The 22,431-nt window shown below is 42.0% G+C and overlaps 1 protein-coding gene and 1 long non-coding RNA gene across 4 annotated transcripts in view; one reads left to right on the top strand and one right to left on the bottom strand.

The window, feature by feature from the left end:
• Positions 1–22,431, bottom strand: part of HECTD2 (HECT domain E3 ubiquitin protein ligase 2) — a 132,432-nt gene that overhangs the window by 27,895 nt on the left and 82,106 nt on the right. For all 3 annotated transcript variants that reach the window (XM_056530213.1, XM_056530215.1, XM_056530214.1), the window contains exons 5-12: positions 20,729–20,818; positions 19,685–19,749; positions 19,310–19,355; positions 19,102–19,211; positions 16,540–16,688; positions 15,397–15,520; positions 8,217–8,313; positions 3,011–3,118 (exon numbers count right to left, since the gene is read on the bottom strand). In XM_056530213.1, coding sequence (XP_056386188.1) covers positions 3,011–3,118; positions 8,217–8,313; positions 15,397–15,520; positions 16,540–16,688; positions 19,102–19,211; positions 19,310–19,355; positions 19,685–19,749; positions 20,729–20,818 — 789 coding nt within the window. The remainder of the gene's footprint in view (positions 1–3,010; positions 3,119–8,216; positions 8,314–15,396; positions 15,521–16,539; positions 16,689–19,101; positions 19,212–19,309; positions 19,356–19,684; positions 19,750–20,728; positions 20,819–22,431) is intronic.
• LOC130282201 (uncharacterized) lies at positions 10,821–19,218 on the top strand. Its single transcript, XR_008846275.1, has 3 exons — positions 10,821–11,003; positions 16,567–16,706; positions 19,084–19,218. It is a non-coding gene; the product is annotated as an uncharacterized LOC130282201 (long non-coding RNA).

The raw sequence follows: 22,431 nt of genomic DNA, 5'->3' as shown, positions 1-22,431 counted from the left end.
AAGTTTATAAAAGATTTTATACTGTAAATCTTGCCATTTGCAGGTGTTTCAAGTTACTTACCATTACATGTTACATTTGAGGAACAGAAGGTGATGCTGGATTTGATTGATCTACAATGTTCAGGCCAACCAATATTGATGGAAAATAAAATCAAGGACACTAAAAACATATTCCTCACGTCTAACCCTGGCTTTTATCCGGTTAACTCTCGTACTAGCTCAATGGACATCTTCCAAAGCAGGGTAGAGAAAGATCTGAAAAACCCGGAATCAAAACCTGTTACAGTTAGTACGAACAATCTATCCAAAAAAGAAAGATCTGCCTTGAAAGAGCTGGAAAACAATAAGGGGATCATAATACGGGAGGCCGACAAAGGGGGGGCTGTAGTTGTTCTCGATAGGTCATTGTACAGGAAACTGGTTATTGAAAAGCTTGGTGATCTATCAGTGTATAGAAGTATTACTGGTGATCCAGTTGACATAAAAAGGAAAATTGATGTATTGCTTGTGGAAGACTTCAGTCTGGGTATTATTTCTAAGCAGCAGCAGGAATTTTTTTCCAGTGTGCCCAGTTTTCAATGCACTGCCCAAAATACATTAAAGTGTTTTTCCACCTCCGCTACGACCTATCGTAGCAGGCATAGGGGCAGTGCTGGAAAGACTGGGCTCATGGATTGATGCCCTACTTCAACCTCTGGCTGTTCGAACAATAGGCTATATTAAAGATACGAAATCCCTGCTGAGTCCTATGAGGGATATGGAATGGAGAGATGATTATGCTTGGATATCTTGCGACGTGGTATCATTGCACTCTTGTATTCCGCACGTAGAAGCGCTTATAGCAGTGGACTACCACATCAGGAAATATAGCAGATATGATGAATCTCTATGCCAATATATTCTGGAAGTATTATTTTTTTTTACTAAAACACAATTCTTTTTGTTTTGATAATTATTTTTACATCCAGGTCTCAGGTTGCCCAATGTGCGTGAAGTCCTCGCCTACACTGGCTAATTTGTTCATAGCATACTGGGAGGAGGGTCATATGTATTCTGCCATTAAACTGTTTGCATCTAATATAGGATATATGGATGACCTCCTCCTAGTTTGGTCTGGTGGCTGAGTGGGGAATACATACATTTTTTTTAGATGTTACATTGCATGGAGACAAAAAAAGAAGGTTGTATTCATACAAAATTATACAGAAAGCCAACATCAGTCAATAGCATACTGTCTGCCACCAGTTGCCATCCGAAACATGTCATATGCAATCTCCCGGTAGGAGAACTTGTCAGAGCCAAGAGGGCCTCGTCTGATGACGCTGCGTATGAGAATCATGCCATGACATAAAAAAAGAGGTTAAGGCAAAGAGGTTACATTGTGAATACCCTAAACAGAGCAAAAGGCATTGTAGATTGTAAAAATTGTGATCTCTACCTCGGCTCAGATGCAGATAGGGCACGAAAAATTATTGAAAAAAATTGCAACATACAAGGGTCAAACCATCCTGTGACCTTCTCTACTCCTTATAGTACACATTTCACCCAGAAAAAGGATATTATACAAAAACACTTACCTGTATTATAGGATAATGATGACATCTGCAAGATTCTGGGTAATGCTGTTAGAATTGTGGCTAAAAAAGGTAAATCCCTACAAGGGAGATTGTCCAATAGCAATTTCAAAAATGATAATCGCAATGCATGCTGGCTGAGAACAGTGGGTAACTAGATGTTTACGACCGAGATACAACCTCTGCAAGTACATGATACACAATAAGAAGTTTTTCTCACCTGCAAATGGCAAGATTTACAGTATAAAATATTTTATAAACTGTGAGACCACACACTTGGTTTATTCAGCAGTCAGTGTGTACAAGGTGTAATGTGCAATACATAGGGGGACCCACAATATATCCAGGTCACAGGAATAGAACGTGTCCCTCGTCCCCAAAGAGGAGGTGATTGGCCTCATGCGGTATTCAAAAGGGAAGCATTCTGGATATTAAGACTGGACTCACGTTACCCACAAGGCTTGAATTCCTGTAAGCATTTGTCTTATTTTTACTGATCTTTGATTGTTTTCTTGTTGCCAAGAACTTTTTTGGAACATAGCTTTGAATATTATTGTGTTGGTTTACTTTTGCTGAACGATGCTATCTTTCCATATTGTATTATCTTTATATGGAGTATATAGGGTCTGTACTTATTTTCCTCCTTTGCCATGATTAAGGACCTAATGGTCCGAAACGCGTCGGTGTAAGGTTTTTTTTATTCACACTGGGTGTTTTTCTTTGAGCGTTTTTAAAATGGATTATTAAAGTTTGGACTTTTAACCTTTTTTCATTTGGGAGCTGGACCCCTCTCTGTTTATCCTAGCTTATCATATACCGAGGAGACGGCTCTGCTTCATCCTTGCTTCCAACTCAAACAACGGGCGCTCAGAGACTGAACTGCTACAAGCGATGAGCTGGTTAAACCTTCTCTTTCTTTGACTTTATAGGAAAAAAAGTGTCTGGTGGCAGGCTAACCACTGGAAGCCACACCAATAATTGTTTCCTAATTTGAATGAAGTGGCAGTCGAGTATTGCTACTTAAAAGTCTATGGAACTGCCAAAAAATAGCCAAATAGAGGACAGTCAAAAAAAGACACTAGTACTTGACACCCTCATTCTCTTAATGGGTGGGATGGGGGGGAGGGGGCTAATTCAATATTTATCAGCTGAAACATTGTCAGTATGGGGAAAAACCAGCAGAAATCAGAGACATTGGCAGGTTCTGCTGACTTAAATGGGCTGTCTGTGTAATGAGTGGACACGCCAGCAGTGTGATGCTCTTTGTTACTGCTCTCCCCTTGGTGCCCCCTTTATTAACTCAGTTCTTGGAATCTATATGACAGAGGGGCAGATCATGAGAATACTAGTAGTGAAGCCTCTGGTTCCAGTGAGCAACATCACTACACTAGAGCCTTTCACAAATTTCAGGTAGATCACTTGAACCACTTTATTACCTCGTCCAGTGAATCGCTGACCAGTTGCAGCCTCCTGACTTTGATATTAAGAAACAACATGTTCATATCAGGTTTCTGCCTCCGAGAAACTTTATCCACAAGACTTTGCTGAAAGAGTTCAAGAACAATTTAGAATGAACACAGATTTCAGATAAAAAAAAAAAAAAATATTTAGTTTGTAATGTTTGAATTGAATCAATGTTTGAACAAGTTATCTAAACCATCTTTGACCCAACCAGGGCTTACATTGACATTACTGATGAAACTCTGTTTTAAATAGAGTCAACCTACATATGTACAGGTGAAATTTTTAATGTGTGCACTGGAATTGATCGCCAGCCTTGTGCAAGCCTCCACATCTTACATCATATTTGTCTTGTGAGGCCCAAGACAGGTTCAGGGGATGGAATTTTTCAGTTACAACAAACTAAAGTTTTTTTTTTCTTCTGTAATTTCCTCTCTATATAGTTTGGGCTCAAGTCAAGGGTGCCTAAGACAAAACAAAAACGTCTAAAAAAAACAAACAGCATTGCATTATTAACAAAGAGGAGGAGAAGACATAAATTCTGTTCACAGCGTTTCCTCCGCCAGGCTTCTGAATTTGGTACTGGCAGATTTGCAGCAATGCCCTTATTTGAATGAATAGGGAGGGCGCTGCTCTGCCAAGATTTTGCTAGTTTCGACTCTTTGTTCAGCATGGACTAAAACTAGATGCATTTAGGATGTATTCACACATTTACGTTTTGAACTGCAGTTATTGAATAAAAAGCCAGAAATAGATCATAGATGGAGGACATACATAAAGGAAGCAAATCCATTCCGGACTTTGGTTCAATCATTGTAATTAAAAAACAGAACCTTTGAACGTCTGAATATCCCTTAATCCCTTAGTATCACGATAAAAACAAGCAATCCCCAGGTAGCAGAGCGGGATCAATGGAAGCGCTGAGACCAGATAAGAAGTTAAAAGGATTTATTTCCCATAATGCAACACGTTTCACGGTCACCCGCTTCCTCAGGCATGCCTGAGGAAGCGGGTGACCGTGAAACGCGTTGCATTATGGGAAATAAATCCTTTTAACTTCTTATCTGGTCTCAGCGCTTCCATTGATCCCGCTCTGCTACCTGGAGATTGCTTGTTTTTATCGTGATTCTATTTCAGCGGGACGAAGCGGCAGAGACCCTTTGATGATACGCCCGGTTCCATTGCTGTACTTGGTTGGAGTACAACTTCATGTGGTAAGCGCAATTCACACTTAGCGTTACCAACTCACCTTTGGTGTTACACTACGGAGCGCATCCGTTTGTGCTCTTTTATTTCAGTTAATCCCTTAGTGACTTGCACGACTATTGGTGCACTTTTTCATGTAAAATCAGCATCTCACACTCTGGTCTAAATCTTTTTGTGAAAAGTGGGTGCCTGTGCAAAAGTTATACAACTTTTGTGCAGTTTACATCAGGCTGAGGCATAATATTTTTATGGGGCTGATAGGGTATACATTTTTCTTCAATGGCGTCACAGGGTATGTTCTGGTGACATTATACATTAATCTGACCCTATACTTGTTAATAGAGAACTTTGAACTATGGCTATATATTATTATGATGCAATTCTTCATGGCCTGTTGCATGTACAAGTATCGGGTGAAGAGCCAAGAATAAACAGCGATATCTCTAATGATCTTAGCACATGTAAACTATCACATGGTCCTAGGGTTTTAATAACTTTAGATTAATTTAGTCATGGAGTTGATAAAGTCATGACAGCTCTGTAATATAAAGTCTTTGATTATCTTCAGAGGTCAGAGACTGTAGCTACACAATCACATATATGATCTTATAGTAATCCCTATGGATGTATGCCATGAATAGCTACAGACAAAGCAGGCCCACAGAGAACCAAATCCTGCACATATACTGCAAAGAGAAGGCATTTTTAAGGGTATGTCCAGCCAAAAACTCTGTTGAGTTAGAAAATAAGCAGCAGAAGGGGCACGTGTACCATGTCAGTTTAAAGGGGTATTCTGGATTTATACATCTTATCCCCTATCCAAAGGACAGGGGATAAGATGTATGATCGCAGGGGTCCCGCCGCTCGGTGCATCCTCTGAGGCGCTGCCTCCAAGACGTGACATCACAGGCACGCAACGCCCCTCCATTCATGTCTATGGGAGGGGGCATGATGGCCGTCACACCCCCTCCCACAGACATGAATGAAGGGGGCGTGGCCATGACGTTATGGCTCGGTCTCGGAGGCAGCGCCCGGCACAGAATGCACCAAGATCGTGGGGGTCCCAGCAACGGGACCCCTGCGATTATAAATCTTATCCCCTGTCCTTTGGATAGGGGATAATATGTATAAAGCCGGAATACCCCTTTAAATGTGGAATTCACATTGTAAAGTCCGAATGTCACATTGTAAAGTCTGCTTATTCAGAAACATGGCAACCACTCTGTTCTGGTGAGAAATAAAAACAGATGTTTAAGGATCATGACTATCAGGAATCCATTATAATACATGAATGACTAAAATCAGGGGTCAAGTCCTGGAAAAAAAAGTGTGGGAACTCACCCAAGATTTCTAATACAACCCCCCCAACCCCCGTCGCGACGTCACATTCTGCCCCCTCAATACAAGTCTATGGGAGAAGGCGTGGCAGCCGTCACGCCCCCTCCCATAGACTTGCATTAAGGGGACGGGCTGTGACATCACAAGGAACGATGCCATGAAGTCACGATACTCCGGCCCATGTATCGCCAGTCATTACGCACAGAGCGAGTTTGCTCTGTATAGTGATGACCGCGGGGTGCCACAGACACGATTGCGGGGGTCCCCAGCGGCCGGACCCCCGCTATCAGACATCTTATCCCATATCCTTTGGATAGAGAATAAGATGCCTAGGGGAGGAGTACCCCTTTAAGTACCAGGGCACCAAGATGTATATTTACATCCAATGGGGGGAGATTTATTAAAACCTGTGCAGAGGATACGTTGACCAGTTGCCCATAGGAACCGATCAGATCGCTTCTATTTTTTTTAAAAGGCCTCTGAAAATTAAAGCAGCGATCTGATTGGTTGCTATGGGCAACTGCTACACTTTTGCTCTGCACAGATCTTTATATATCTCCCCCAATGTTCTTAAGGGGTTATCATTCTGATAACACACTGTAACAAAAACCTCCTTATGTCCCTAACATCATGATAGCACACTGTAAGAAACCTCCTCATATAATCTCCTTACTACTGGGGTGACACACTGTAACAAACCTCCTCCTCATATAATCTCCTTACTACTGGGGTGACACACTGTAACAAACCTCCTCATCATGTAATCTCCTTTCTACTGGGGTGACACACTGTAACAAACCTCCTCATCATGTAATCTCTTTACTACTGGGGTGACACACTGTAACAAACCTCCTCCTCATGTAATCTCCTTACTACTGGGGTGACACACTGTAACAAACCTCCTCCTCATGGAATCTCCTTACTACTGGGGTGACACACTGTAACAAACCTCCTCCTCATGTAATCTCCTTACTACTGGTGTGACACACTGTAACAAACCTACTCCTCATATAATCTCCTTACTACTGGGGTGACTCACTGTAACAAACCTCCTCCTCATGTAATCTCATTACTACTGGGGTGACACACTGTAACAAACCTCCTCCTCATATAATCTCCTTACTACTGGGGTGACACACTGTAACAAACCTCCTCCTCATATAATCTCACTACTGGGGTGACACACTAACAAACCTCCTCCTCATGTATTCTCCTCACTACTGGGGTGACACACTGTAACAAACCTCCTCCTCATGTATTCTCCTTACTACTGGGGTGACACACTGTAACAAATCTCCTTCCTTGTAATTACCTTACTGGGGTGACATGTGACCTCTCTTACAGCTCAGCCCCGCCTCCTCCACAGCATCACACAGGTCCTTCAGCCATGATCTCTCATTTCCTCCACAGCTAAGCTCCGCCCCAACATGTGATGGTGACATCATCACAGGTCCTACATCTCCAGCATCTAGCAGTCCGGGCCAGGGGAGGAGACGGAGGGAGGGTAAGAACAGAGGTCGGTCCTGCAGGACTAATGTAACAGGGACGGCGTTCCTCCTGTGGAAAAAGCAAAGGGACACCGTTCCTGTGCGTTCCTGCAGGACTCGAGCCCTGACTAAAATACAATCTCTCAATAATCCAGTGAAATGGGAAAAAAATAATAATAATAAAAAAATAAAATAAGAAATCATCAAACACAAAGGCAGAGGATAATCAGATAATGGATCAGAGATTAACTAGGCCTAAAAAAAAAAAAAAAAATTGTTTATGTCCATTTAACACGATATCCAGATTTCACAATAGTGTGCAAGAGAGTGCCAGAGAGGTCAGTGCTCCTCCTGCTTCTTTAGCAATATCTGACACCCTGTAGTGTACCTCCTGTCTGATTTATATTGCAGCAGCACTAACTTCATCACAGTCATACTCTACTTTTTACCATAAGTTACTCCCCCCCGCCCCCCCCCCCCCCTTTTACCTGCTACAATCTCTGTCCAGTTGTAGGACAACAACTCTATTATAAGTCTATGGAGCCTGTCTCCTGCAACCGGACAAAGATCGTACCGAGGCGGCAAGTAAGGTGCCCATCTCCAGGCTCATTCTAATGGCCCCAGCCAATCAAAACCAATGTACCAGAGACGTGTCAAAAGTTTTGTTAAATGACAGGGACACTTCAAAGATGGCAACACAGGGTCTGTTTATAGGGTGCAATACAATGACCTTGTGAACATTTCAGTAGATGGCCCTATCAGGTGATTCCAACAAACAAACGTACATGATATACAGATTTTCATTATGTTGGAAGTAGAAAAGAAGAGATGGGGATCTGGAATCAAGAATGTGCCTATTAGACACCCCACTGTATATGTCCATAACAAGAATGGCTTGGCAGAAATACAGCAGACTAAAGTTTTACCATCAGAATCCCCCCGTATTCATTACATGGAGGCGAAGAAGGAAAATTTGACCCTTACAGAGGCGCTGCTAGTTCCAGAGTAATGTAGATGCCAACCAGAGGTATTGGTAAAAAACACCAGAGTGGTTTATTAGAGCATAAGAGGACAATGAAGTACACAGATTACGCGTTTCGGGAGAGCCACCCCCTTCCTCAGATCAGTATTCATTACATTACGTTCATACCCGTGCAATGCTGATCATCTGTTGCTCCGAGTCCCTCTGAATGATGACTTTTTTTGCTGCAATGGATATGACAAATGGAAACTGACAGAAGGAAAACCTAAAAAGAAGGAATAAATGTGATCACTGTTGAAACCTTGAAAAACCAAGAACAAACAAGAATTCATTTTAGTGCAATATTAGTTTTGAATTACACATATTCCACATAAGATTTTGTATTTCTGTATGGTGTGCGGCAAAATTTCCCATGTCAGTTAGTATTGCTAGGATGATTCCAATGGCTGGCATCAGTGTGTAGCAGTGAAGAAAAATAGCGGGAAAATACTATTGACATTTTTCATACCCTTTCCCTTTTTTCACATTTTGTTGCAGCATTGTGCTAAAATAAAATTACCTATTTTATCCCCCATTATTCTGCACTTGATACCCCATATTGGTATACTACATAATTTATAAAATAATTAATAATTCATTATAAATTATTAAACTAATATGTCACATCCACAAGTATTCAAACCCTTTGATATAATACTTGAAAGTTAGTCCTGAAGTCCTCCCATCTCCGAGATGTTTCTACACCTTGAGTGGAGTCACCTGTGGTAAATTCAGGTGATTGGACAGGATTTGGAAAGACATAGGGGGAGATTTATCAAAACCTGTGCAGAGGAAAACTTGCCCAGTTGCCCATAGCAACCAATCAGATCGCTTCTTTCATTTTTAACAAGGCCTCTGCAAAATGAAAGAAGCGATCTGATTGGTTGCTATGGGCAACTGGGCAACTTTTCCTTTGCACAGGTTTTGATAAATCTCCCCCTATGTCTTTCCAAATCCTGTCCAGAGGAAAACTTGCCCAGTTGCCCATAGCAACCAATCAGATCACTTCTTTCATTTTTAACAAGGCCTCTGCAAAATGAAAGAAGCAATCTGATTGGTTGCTATGGGCAACTGGGCAACTTTTCCTTTGCACAGGTTTTGATAAATCTCCCCCAAGTTACCGTATTTTTTGCCCTATAGGACGCACCGGCGTATAAGACGCACCCAATTTATAGGTGCCAAATCTAAAAAAATAAAGATTCTGAACCCAACAGTGGTCTTCAACCTGCGGACCTCCAGATGTTGCAAAACTACAACTCCCAGCATGCCCGGACAGCCGTTGGCTGTCCGGGCATGCTGGGAGTTGTAGTTTTTCAACATCTGGAGGTCCGCAGGTTGAAGACCACTGGTATAGGAGGTAATACTCACGTGTCCACGCCGCTCCGGACCGTCACTGCTGCCCTGGATGTCGCTCCATCGCTGTCGCCACGTCCCTGACGCTCCGGACTTCTTCTTCCCCGGGATCCACGCTCTCCGTCGCCGTCATCATGCCGCTCCGATTGGATGACAGCGTGCGCGACGACGTGATGATGTTGAAGGAGAGCGCAGGGGATCCCGGCACGGAGAAGACACCGAGGAGGCAGGTAAGGTCCCTCCCGGTGTCCTGTAAGCTGTTCGGGACGCCGCGATTTCACCGCGGCGGTCCCGAACAGCCCGACTGAGCAGCCGGGTTAGTGTTATTTTCGCTTCAGACGCGGCGGTCAGCTTTGATCGCCGCGTCTGAAGGGTTAATACAGGGCATCACCGCGATCAGTGATGTCCTGTATTAGCGGCGGGTCCCGGCCATCGATGGCCACAGGTATTCACCGTATAAGACGCACCAACTTTCCCCCCCCCCAGTTTTGGGGAAGAAAAAGTGCGTCTTATACGGCAAAAAATACGGTATGTTTTATAACAAGCACATAGTATAATGAGGTTTAGTTAACCCCGGTGGGGTTAAATTGTTGTGTGGTTTTGGTACCTCTATATGTGTTTTTGAGGCTGGTTTTTAGTAGGTTAAACCTTGTGGTTTAATACCCAAGAAGACTGGAGGCTGTAATCGCTGCCAAAGGCGCTTCCACTAAGAACAGTGGTCCCTCAACATACCATGGTAATTGGTTCTAGGCGGACCATCGCTTGTTGAAACCATCACATGTTTAGGGATTCGTACCACTGATCATACTCACGTCCCCATCGTTCCGGTCCGTCAGTTTGCCGCTCTTCTGCTGCCGTATCACTAGGTCGCCACTGCCCTGCGCCATCTCTCTCCGTCGCAGTCATCACGTCACTGCTCACGCCGCCCCTATTGGACAACTGGGCGGCAAGAGCGTCAACGTGGTGATGACGGCGGCAGAAAGAGACACCGCAGGGTAGCGACAGCAGTGGAGTGGCGAAATGACGGGCCGGAGCGGCAGGGTCATGCAAGTATCATTCAGCGGGGCACATTAAATGGCTATCCGGCAGGAGCTGAAGCAGTCAGTGCTGCAGGATAGCAGTTTTTGCAATGTCCCCGACACACAGAAGCATCATATGCTAATGCTGCATTTTGAGAGGCCATTGTATGTTGAAACGACCGTATGTCGGGGAACCACTGTACTGAATAAAGGGTATGAATACGTATGTCAATGCAATATTTTAGTTTTTTTTTCTCTTTAATACATTTTCAAAGATTTGCAACATTCTGTTTTTACTTTGTCATAATGGGGTATTGAGAGCGTTTTTTTAATTTTATTTTATCCCAAGGCCACAACATACCAAAAAGTGAAAAGTGAAAGTGTTCTGAATACTTTCTGAATGCATTGTATAACCGAAAGCTTGTTTAGGTGATGATGTGGGGGCACCAGAAAGACCGTGCCAAAGCTCTATAAACTGCGGAGCTTTCAACAGAGAATATAGGGGCACAGAACTACCAGCAAACTTGCAAAAGCTTTCATAAAGGTAAACTACAAACATTAATCAAGTAGTCTCCTCTTAAAGGGGTACTCCGCCCCAAGACATCTTATCCCCTATCCAAAGGATAGGGGATAAGATGTCTGATCGTGGGGGTCCCGCTGCTGGGACCCCCTGCGATCTTTGCTGCGGCACCGCAGTCATCCGGTGCATGGAGCGGACTTTGCCCCGTGCCTGATGACTAGGAATGTGGGGCTGACGTTACTGCCATGCTCCCCTCATGATGTCACTCCCTCTCAATGAAAGTGTATGGGAGGGGGCATGATGGCCGTCACGCACCCTCCCATAGACTTGCATTGAGGGGGTCTGGCCGTGACATCACAAGCCTCTGGTGCTGGAGATGCATTCTAAACGAACGCCGGGTGCTGCAGGGAAATCGTTCCGTGCACTAGATGTCTGGGGTGCCGCAGCGAGGGACCCCTGCGATCAGACATCTTATCCCCTATGCTTTGGATAGGGGATAAGATGTCTAGGGGCGGAGTACCCCTTTAAAGGAACATACAACCTTAGGATATATGTAATGGGAACACTCCTAGAAAAGGTAATGCACTAAGTTATGGATAGAGCAGGGCTTTGGTGGGGCAAGTCTCATAACTACATAAAATACAGAAGTCAAATTGGTAAAACATAGCCTATCAGTGTTTTCCGGGGTGATCCTTCACAATAAGTCTACTTGGCTGAACTGTATATATTTTTTGTTAATTTTTCAATACAGTCTTTGTGTAAGTATACACTTTTTTGATTATGCAGATGAGCGGCCAAAATCACAAACTCCAAGATATGCTAATTCCATAAACGGAGAATAACAAACATTTTTTTATTTGCTAACTAGAGCCTAGGAAATTGTGACTGTGATACATGATACATTTATTTCTTCTCTTAATTATCTGCTTTATTTTCTTGAAGACAACACAACATGTAGCAGTAAAGACACAGTTAGATGTTAGGGGACATGCATATCCCCTTTTTGTGTACATCGGGGTATCGCTAGAATGCCATAAAGAAGCCATACAACCTGCCCGTGGTGTGGCCATAGACTTTACTAGACCAAACAATCTGTTATGAGGATTCCCCCTTACATATAACTACGTCTTTACTGCCACATGTTGTGTTGTCTTTAAGGAAATAACAGATGATCAAGAGATGGCAAAACTGTAATAAGTGATATAATGAACAATTTTCTTCATTCTGGTCAGCACATTATGAACAACTGTTGTTCTCCGTATAAGGAATTAGCATATTTCAGAGTTTGTGACTTGGCAGCTCATCTGTATGATCAAATGTCAGCATGATGGGCAGAATAGACTGAGCCATTATTGCCAGTTACATCACAGAATACTTGTCCTGATTTGCGTAAAAAGGGACATAAAATAGTTAATAGAAAAAACCCTACAGAAAAACATCAAATTGAGAAAGTTTAGAAAAATACGCCAAACCCTAATAATAAGTACTATGAGCTTGGTTAGTAGAAAAAGCTTCTTTTTTATTTTTTTTACCAACTACTACGTTATTAGTAGCTTTTTTACTCAAAGTAGTCACGATCAGTAACATGTGAGCTGAATGCATATTAGTCTATAAATGAGTTTAAAGAAGTTCTATCAGCTGCAAATCACGTCCCAAACTGTTGACACTGTTAGGACGAGGAGACACATAGTACCTTTTTTTGTTTTCTATATATCTGGCTGTGCTCCTGTTCCATAGAAAAATGCATTTATTCTCTGCTGTCAAATGTGACAAAGGTATTCCCAAGCACCGGTAGTGCTGAGGGCTGGAACGCCTTTCAGTCTTCCCCTCCCATCCATGTCCCTGCTTGATTGACTGTCAGCTGGAAGCCGAGCCCTGTTTGCAAATCTTGTTCCAAATTATGCTCATGTGCAAGATTCAGAAAGAAGCCCCCCTTGCAGCTGACTGTCAGCCAATTGACTTTTAAATATTAATGTTACCCTTTCATAATTCTCCCCTTTAATAATGCCGATATATAAAATGATGACTGGTGACATTTATTTGCACAATATGTTAACTGTTGTGCTAGTTTCGGCAGTCCCCACTGTATCCTCAAGGGCTGTAAAACAACAAATAAATCTCAGAATGTATGCATAGAAAGTAATATGTCAATGTATACAACTAGAGATGAGCGAACTTACAGTAAATTCGATTCGTCACGAACTTCTCGGCTCGGCAGTTGATGACTTATCCTGCGTAAATTAGTTCAGCTTTCAGGTGCTCCGGTGGGCTGGAAAAGGTGGATACATTCCTAGGAAAGAGTCTCCTAGGACTGTATCCACCTTTTCCAGCCCACGGGAGCACCTGAAAGCTGAACTAATTTATGCAGGAAAAGCCATCAACTGCCGAGCCGAGAAGTTCGTGACGAATCGAATTTACTGTAAGTTCGCTCATCTCTATATACAACCTATGTGCAATACACCTTCCCTAGGCCCACATGGAAAAAGAAACACATTATATGTTTTAATGGCGATGGCTACTTTAGAAGAATATGCAACCAGCTCAACTTACCTATCTAGCAAACACACCAAATATATTTCAGATTAATTGGAGGATCGATATAGATAGATAGATAGACTATATATATATATATATATATATATATATATATATATATATATATATATATATATATATATATGTATTATATATATATATATATATATATATAAATATCTCAAAAATCAAGTACCAGTACACTACTTAACCCCCAATTGTAAAAATTCTATTTGATCTCCCAAATTACATAAATACTTAAGAAAAAAACTGGAGTAATTTACAAAGGATTTAATTTCATATAATAATCTTTATTTAGACACATAGGTTAAATATAGGAAGGATTCCACCCGGTGGTAAAGAAGACACTAGGTGTCACTCAGGTAGCCATTGAATGTCTATACAAGAAATTCCTACCAACACAGTATATTGCTAAGTGTACGTTAAAGCTTAGTCCCAATGTAAAACCGCATCATGTATTAGATCATCGGTATGAAACATAAGACACTATACATTACCGCAAAGTAACAAGACAGGCACCAGAGTGACACCACCCCTGGTGGTGTCGCTCCGGTGCCAGTCTTGTTACTTTGCAGTAATGTATAGTGTTTTATGTTTCATACCGATGATCTAGTGCATGATGCGGTTTTACATTGTGACTAAGCTTTAAAGGGGTACGCCGCCCCTAGACATCTTATCCCCTATCCAGGGGATAAGATGTCAGATCGCGGGGGTCCCACCGCTGGGGAGACCCCCGGGATCTCGGCTGCAGCACCCACCTGTTGCGGCTTTCGGCAGCACTGGAGGCTCTCATCCTAACGGCTCCCGACCCCTCAATGCAAGTCTATGGGAGGGGGCATGACGGCTGTCACGCCCCCTCCCATAGACTTGCATTGAGGGGCGGGGCATGACATCACACGGGGCGGAGTCGTGACTTCACGATCTCACGTCACCGTGGTAGGGAGCCGTTAGGATGAGAGCCTCCAGTGCTGCCGAAAGGGGATACACTTAGCAATATACTGTGTTGGTAGGAATTTCTTGTATAGACATTCAATGGCTACCTGAGTGACACCTAGTGTCTTCTTCCCATGGGAGGAATCCTTCCTATTTTTAACCTATGTGTCTAAATAAAGATTATTATATGAAATAATATCCTTTGTAAATGACTCCAGTTTTTTTCTTAACTATTTAGTAAACAAAAAAAAATATGCTAACATATACCAGCACAACAGAGACCTAAAGTACATGCTGTTGGAGTATGTTGTGGGGAAAAGGGGCCTAGAGATACATCAGATGTATGCATTGGGAGCTTTTAGTAAACTCTATAAGTTATTAGACGCATATGGGAGTATACTATAAAGTGGTCAGTTTTATAGAAAACCCCGTTCCCACTACTTAATATCAAGCTATTGGGGGGTGACCAACTAGGGGCTGATCTGTCTTTTTCATTACACATATTACTCTATGTGCTTCACTTATATTTGAACTAAAGAGCTTTCTTCTGTATATACAATAGTAACTATCTTCAAGTTCAACCTACCCAGATCGCATTTTATGCTGCGTATACTAACAGTACATCATTTGTCCCACTCTGCCATCATGTGGCCAGTGTTGTGCAGTACAGATTTATAACAAAATTGTAGAACTCGTCTTGGATTACAGCTAAGTCCTAGGCTTGTGCCATACACATTCTTTTCCAAAAATACTGAAAAAGAACTACTTGCCAGGAAACAAACAACAAACCTTTGTGTGTCTGCCACCATTTACATCTAACTAGAATCAAGAATCAGAAGGGCCAGTAGACATTCTAGGCAATAGCCCAAAAATTAGCATTAGCATTCATACCCCCCCCCCCTTATGTCAAGAAATCATTAATACTGACCTGTGGGTGCTTCCATAGAATTGCCAGGTTTGATAGTCTTCCATGAGATCAATATGATCCAATGTGGAATTATAGAAATCAGTGTAAGGAATTAATGGCGGGTTACAAAGCATATTCGCAGCATCTGCAGGGGGATTCAGTAAAGCATTAAGAAAAATGAATGACCGGATGAGCAAACAAAACGAGTGGATAAAAAACAGTATTATATAACAGTAAGTGTATACTTAAGGGTCTTATGCACACGTACAGTATCCTGCGCATATTTGATGCTGCACATTTGAAACTTCAGTTCAGTCATTTAGTCTGCAGCTTCAAAGTCTGTGCATCAAATACCGTTTGTGTGAATACACCCTAATACATGGCTTCCGTCTTCATCTTATCTATTTCTGGTACTGTCCATAAACTGGCATCTAGTCCTATAACATGACAATATTCACTTTACCAAACTTTACACCCATCACTTTAGCATATTTTCATGTGCGGTCTAAAAAGATACCTTAAGAATATATTCGCAGGTAGCAGCCTGACAACTTATAACTCGTAATGGCAATGAGTCTTAGAACTGAGACCCAATGCGATCTAAACTTTTGTCTGGATGACATGTCAAAAGTTTTTTTTTAAATGACAGTAATGCTATAACATAAAACTCTACTTTAAAAGGGGTACTCCGCCCCTAGACATCTTATCCCCTATCCAAAGGATAAGGGATAAGATGTCTGATCGCAGGGGTCCCACCGCTGCAGCACCCCAGAAATCCGGTGCACGGAGCAAACTTCGACTGGCTATGCAGGCCGGAGGCTCGTGACGCCGCAGTCACGCCCCGCTCGTGACGTTGCAGCCATGCCCCCTCAATGCAAGTCCCATAGACTTGCATTGAGGGGACGTGGCTGTGATGTGACGTAATGAGCCTCCGGTGCTCTGGCGAGGCACCCGACACTCTAAACGAACGCCGGGTGCAGCAGTGAGATCACGGGGGTCCCCAGCGGCGGGACCCCCACGATCAGACATCTTATCCCCTATCTAGGGGACGAGTACCCCTATAACAATAGGTCATTTTCTGATGGAACATTCCCTTTAAGGTCTATAGGTATTTATTCTTATTTTATAAAAAATAAAAATACATTTTGTTGTTTGTAAACTTACTAAGTAATGCTATCACTTTGGTTGCAGATGGAATCCACCATGTACATTTGGCAATAGGTGGAAACTCTTCAGGCTTTGAAGGAAAGAGGCGCAAGGAGATAAACTGCAGCAGTCGGTCCACTAGTTGCTTGAATCGCTTCTGTGACATCCTGATCAATAAAAAACAAGTAAAAGTTAGATTTTTATTTAACTAGCAGCGTAAAAAGTGAATGTTGCAGTATGCATATAACATATACAGTGGTCCCTCAAGTTACAATATTAATTGGTTCCAGGATGACCATTGTATGATGAGACCATAACTCTATGGAAACCTGGTAATTGGTTCTGAAGCCACCAAAATGTCATCCAAAAATAGGAAAAAGTGAGGATGAAAGAAAAATATGTAAATAACTAATATAGATAAAGCAAATCCTTACATATAAAAGTAAGAAAGATCTGCTGGGAGCTGTATATCACTGTCTGTCAGTGTTTCCCAACTAGGGTGTCTCCAGCTGTTGCAAAACTATAACTCCCAGCATGCCCGGACAGCCTTCGGCTGTCCGGCCATGCTGGGAGTTGTAGTTTTGCAACAGCTGGAGGCGCCCTGGTTGGGAAATGCGTGTCTATGTAGAAGACAGGAGCTTCTTCAGGGTTTTGTACAGAATACACAATGTCCTAAAAAGTAACATGGAGCCGCCCTCACCTGGTGTCCAAAGGGGCAGCTAACCCTGGTACAGGTAAAGAGTAGTACAGAACATGTAGTACCTCCCTGTACTGTAGGGGGCGCCACCAGCCAGTCAGTGCATGCACTTCAGTAATACAGGGGTTTTACCAGTAAAATGTCCATTCTGATTGGGCAGTTCTTACGGCCATTGACACATTTCACAGATGTGGACTGTCTGTAGCATTGTATGTTGAGTCTGGTTTCAAGTTACAATGGTCCAGAAAAGACCATTATATGTTGAAACTATTGTATGTTGAGGCCATTGTAAGTTGAGGGATCACTGTATTATACAACAGCATGTGACATCACAAATAAATTTACCTAGAGCCAGGCTGTGTTTCCGTAGTTTTTTGGAATTCTGCCACTGCAGTTTTTGAGCCAAAGAAGTGGATCCATGAGGAAGCAGAAGTAGAAGTCCTTCCTTTATATTTCCCATTCCATTTGAATACACTTCTGGCTTTGGCTCAAACACTGCAAAGGCAATATTCCAAAAAAACACCAAGTGGAAACACAGCCCGAACGAATGTAAAAATAGTCACCATAATTGCTGCATGGAAAAGGAAGCAACGCATGATGCCCGCTGAAAACAATGACTCGTGACAGTCAGCTCACACCTCTGCAGGGTAAACACAGCCTGGCAAAGCATGTACTTCGAATAATGTCACCAGCAGTGAGAGAAAAGCGTGTCAGCAGGAGAAAGATATACAACCACAGGGGTGGACCGAAGCGCTGATGGTGGCAAGGTAAGTATGCAGTTTTTTTTATTTTACAACAGGCTGTAGTGTATTTTTTAATACAGTGATCCCTCAACTTACAATGGCTTCAACATACAATAGTTTCAACATACAATGGTCTTTTCTGGACCATTGTAAGTTGAAACCATACTCAACATACAATGCTACGGACAGTCCAGATCTGTGAAACATGTCAATGAACTGACCAATCAGAATGGGCATTCACTGGTAAAACTCCTGTATTACTGAAGCGTATGCACTGCCTGGTGCCTGGTAGCGCCCCCTACAGTACAGGGAGGTATTACATGTTCTGTACTCTTTACCTGTACCAGGGTTAGCTGCTCTTTTGGACACCAGGTGAGGGCGACTCCATGTTACTTTTTTAGGACACTGGGTGTACTGTACAGGACCCCGAAGAAGCTCCTGTCCTCTACATAGACCAGTGCTTCCCAAGCAGGGCACCCCCAGCTGTCGCAAAACTACAACTTTTATGAATCTTCAGAGAAAAAACCCACCCTCACATAGGGGAGTGAATTTATATGTATTTAATGTAAATTTATATATTTATATGTAAAGAGTAGGGTGAAAACCATTGGTACACATCATGAGATAAATCCAGCACAAATGCAGAAATAAGCATTTTCTACAGTCAGCAAATACAGATTATTTATTGTATAATTCATGATCTATTCTGGTTATATGAAGAATACCCAGGTGCACAGCTTCAGGGCTCTGTCTTTTAGCAAGCTGAGCACATTAGTGTCTGATATTTTTGGAAATTAATAGATAAGGTTCCTGCAAGCAGCGATCTGGAAAACCATGATAATGCAGAAAGTATATTAGAAAATTACAAAGAATAACCTTTATTTCCTAAGATTATAATGTTCTTTTAATAAAGATAATAACTAGAATTAAATCAAACAAACTCATTTACTCATCCGTCATGGAAGAAACTAAAATCTGCATAGAAACGTCACAGCCTTTATTACGGAAGGGAAAAGCTGAAAGGTAGAAAATGCCAATTTCATGGTGAATAACTGACTGGTCTTCTTACTCTACTCCTTTTAGTAATTTATTAGAGATAATGCTTCCTATGTTTTCTTGCAGATAATTAGAAGAACTTACTTTTTGAACCAGTGAATTAATAAACTGTGGTCGGCATCGGACAGAGTAGCCATTTGTCGTAGCAGATGAGCGTAGATGACATAAGTGGAGGTACTGCCGAATTGTGGATTCTGAAGGATGGAACATACAGTCACGAATCAGGAGATTTTGGTTTCAAGATGACAAACAATCGTACGACATTAAAACTAAAGTGCTTGGGGGGTATTACCTGTGTCAGGATAAAGTAGGCTCTGAGGTCATCTTTAGTTCTGGGCCTGAGAAAACAAAACATTTCAGCTAAAACATTATACCAGATATTAGACAGACTACATATGCCTTCATGCTAAAAATGGCGGCCCCAAATACATTAGTCATACCAAATAATTGGCCAGTTATAGGGGATTGTCTTGTGACAAAAACCTCTTGTGCAATCAAAGCCTGTCCCCGTGATTAGACAATGTTTGGACGCTCCATAGACAATGAGATGGAGAAACACCTTTAAAACTGGACCTTTGCTTTAAACAGCAGTACAAATAAATTCTTCAGCATAAAATAGGTATAGTTTAACAACAGTGTATATACTATTTATAAGAACAGATCTTACCCTTTCCATTCCCTTAAGAGACTGTTGATTATTCCTTTCAGTACTGTTTTCTGGATATCTTGAGTCTGAAAATTATACAGCACCAATGATGGCTTAATGTAGGGAATAATGCCTCCTACACAACAAAGTTATTATTGCTCCTTTATAACCCCTCCCCCATCAATATTAGCTCCCGCCCCCCAATTACTGGTTTGGTAGATGCCCTTGGGCCACCTGCATGGGGCTCCTCACTAATAGTGGCTATAGATAACATTGTGCACCAATGGGACTTTGGTTAAAGGGAACCTGTTATGAGATTTTACCATATACAACGCGCAGCAACACGTTACATATAGTAAAATCTTCTTCCATACTATCCCTGGCGGAGGTTACTGCCGCAGGGATGGTGCAGATATCAAGTTAGAAAGTCTACCACGCCGTCCCCGTAAGTAGTCCTCTGGGCGGAAAGCTATACTCATCTAGTCCTGTCTTCTCTGGCTGTAATCACTTAGTAATCTCTGAGCAGACTGAGCTGAGCGATGACATGGGCCGGGCTGTCAATCACGATGAGGGGGCGTGATTACAACCGTAGCAGACGGGACTAGGTAAGTATAGCTCCCTACCCAGGGGACTACTTACAGGGCCGGTAGGGAAGATTTTCTAACATCATATCCTCACCATCCCTGTGGGCATAAATGTGATATATATGGTAAAATCTCATGACAGGTTCGTTTAAGACTACATATAGGAATTCAGCCGCAAAACCAGGACAATTTCTCCCAAATGACAGAAGGGTGTGGATGCAGTCCCCAGACTTCTAAAGTACAGGTAAAATATTTTGTATCTCCATGTAAGAGATAACTTCAAACACAGCATGACTGTTATATAGTCAGGCTAAAAGGATGTCCAGTGAAGTATTCCTATATCAAGATCAGAGATCACTGGAGTAGGCTCCCACTTTTCCTAGCGTTTCACCGCTACCCACTATACAGATCCATATGTTAGATTATTACAGTGTTGCTTATCTACCTTGACCATATAGGGGGTTGGGAAATTGATACTTACAGTAGTTATTAAGGCATCATAGACAGCATTCAGAAACTTTGTATTGATTCTAGAATCTTCAAGAGTGTTAAGAGAGGTGCTTGCATCTCTCTGCAGATAAAACATAATATTGAGACATAAAAAACATATTCTATTGCAAAATCTTGCATTTTGGTGCAACTAGTTTTTCCTAGACTTGGTCTGTATTTGCATTGTGGCGTCTGTCTGTGAATACCAGTGGCAGCTTACAGACCCTATAGATTTAGAATGGGGTCCTTTATGTTGTCCTTCACTTTAACAGAAAGAACACAGATAAATGTAGCAATATTCTTCCTGTCAAATCTGATTAACTTGGCAATGCCTTCTCTGACCTGCATGTAAGAACTGTCTTAGACATAGTGGCCCATATTAACTATGACTGTCTAATTCTCAGACCAGTGCCTCCAGCTGTTTGGCTATCTGGGCATGTTGGGCGTTGTAGTTTTGCAACAGCTGGAGGCACCATAGTTGGGAAACACAGTCTTAGATAGTGTAAACTTAAATTACAGATTTGGAAGGAAAACTCCAGCCAAATAAAATGACCTTTTGATAGCTACACATATTAAAGTTATATAACTTTGTAATGCACAAGTGCAATATATGCTAAGCACATCCCTTCCTTCTCTTAGCTTTTCCTCTAGGCATGAAGTCAAGTAGTTCATGATGACTGTCATCTCGACAGATAACTATGCATTGTCATCCCACTCCCTTTTCCTCAGCTCTCTTCAGTGTGCAGTGTGTGATTGTCCCTGATTGTATGAGGCGTACACACCTCACTCATCTATATTCACTGCTTCCCTAACCATGTGACCTGCTCAGCTCTCCAAAGGCAGCCTCTTCCTCACATAGGAAACAAGCACAGGGGCTGATGGTGTGAGTAGTTTTCTGCAGCTCTCAGCTCCCTGCACAAACCAAGAAGTATCTGGATTTTAAAAGGCTGTTTATGGGGGCTAAGTGGTCAAATTTTGAAACAAATCAGCTTGGAAACCTATTTACCACTTTTGGGTAAATATCTCCTTTAGGGCTCAGTTCCCATATTGTAAAATCACAAGAAAACACTACAGTGAAATAGGAATAAAAAAGGGCAGTTTGTTCAATAATTTGCTCTACGAACATCTATGGAAAAGCATGCGACAGTGCACATGCAAATTGTATATTAAAATGTTACTGTAATCTCCATGAAGTAGGATTGCTGCGCTGTTTTTTTTTTTTTTTCTTTCCATAAATTGGTTTGTAGAACCAACCTATGAAACCCAAACCATTGAAACAGGTCTATAATATTTAGGTATATGATCAATTAAGCTTCTACTGGATGGAACCTAAAGGACTGTTTATCCTGGTCCTCCAGGTTCATGAACAGAACAGCAATAAGTCTATAAAGACTTATAACAAGACATGGTAGTGAAAAAGGAGGAGCATGGATATTGTAGCAAGTCTTATGACAGACATAGGGGCTTTGTAATGGCAGCTATTAGTGATTGACACTCAATGAAATCAGAAGCACGTATAGGAGACTAGCTGAACTGAGTATTAAAGGACTACACATGAGGACAATTTAGAGACTTATATTTCCAGGTATTTTACTTTAAAAGAATGCTCTTTAAAGGAATACTGTCACATGTTTGCTCCCGCCTAACCATAGGTACTGATAGTGCGGGAGACGCGGATTCCTATGATCCCTACCT

This window comes from Hyla sarda, chromosome 7 (genome assembly GCF_029499605.1).
Source record: "Hyla sarda isolate aHylSar1 chromosome 7, aHylSar1.hap1, whole genome shotgun sequence".
In the NCBI taxonomy this organism is placed as follows: domain Eukaryota; kingdom Metazoa; phylum Chordata; class Amphibia; order Anura; family Hylidae; genus Hyla; species Hyla sarda.
This window is presented reverse-complemented; position numbering and strand designations above follow the sequence as displayed.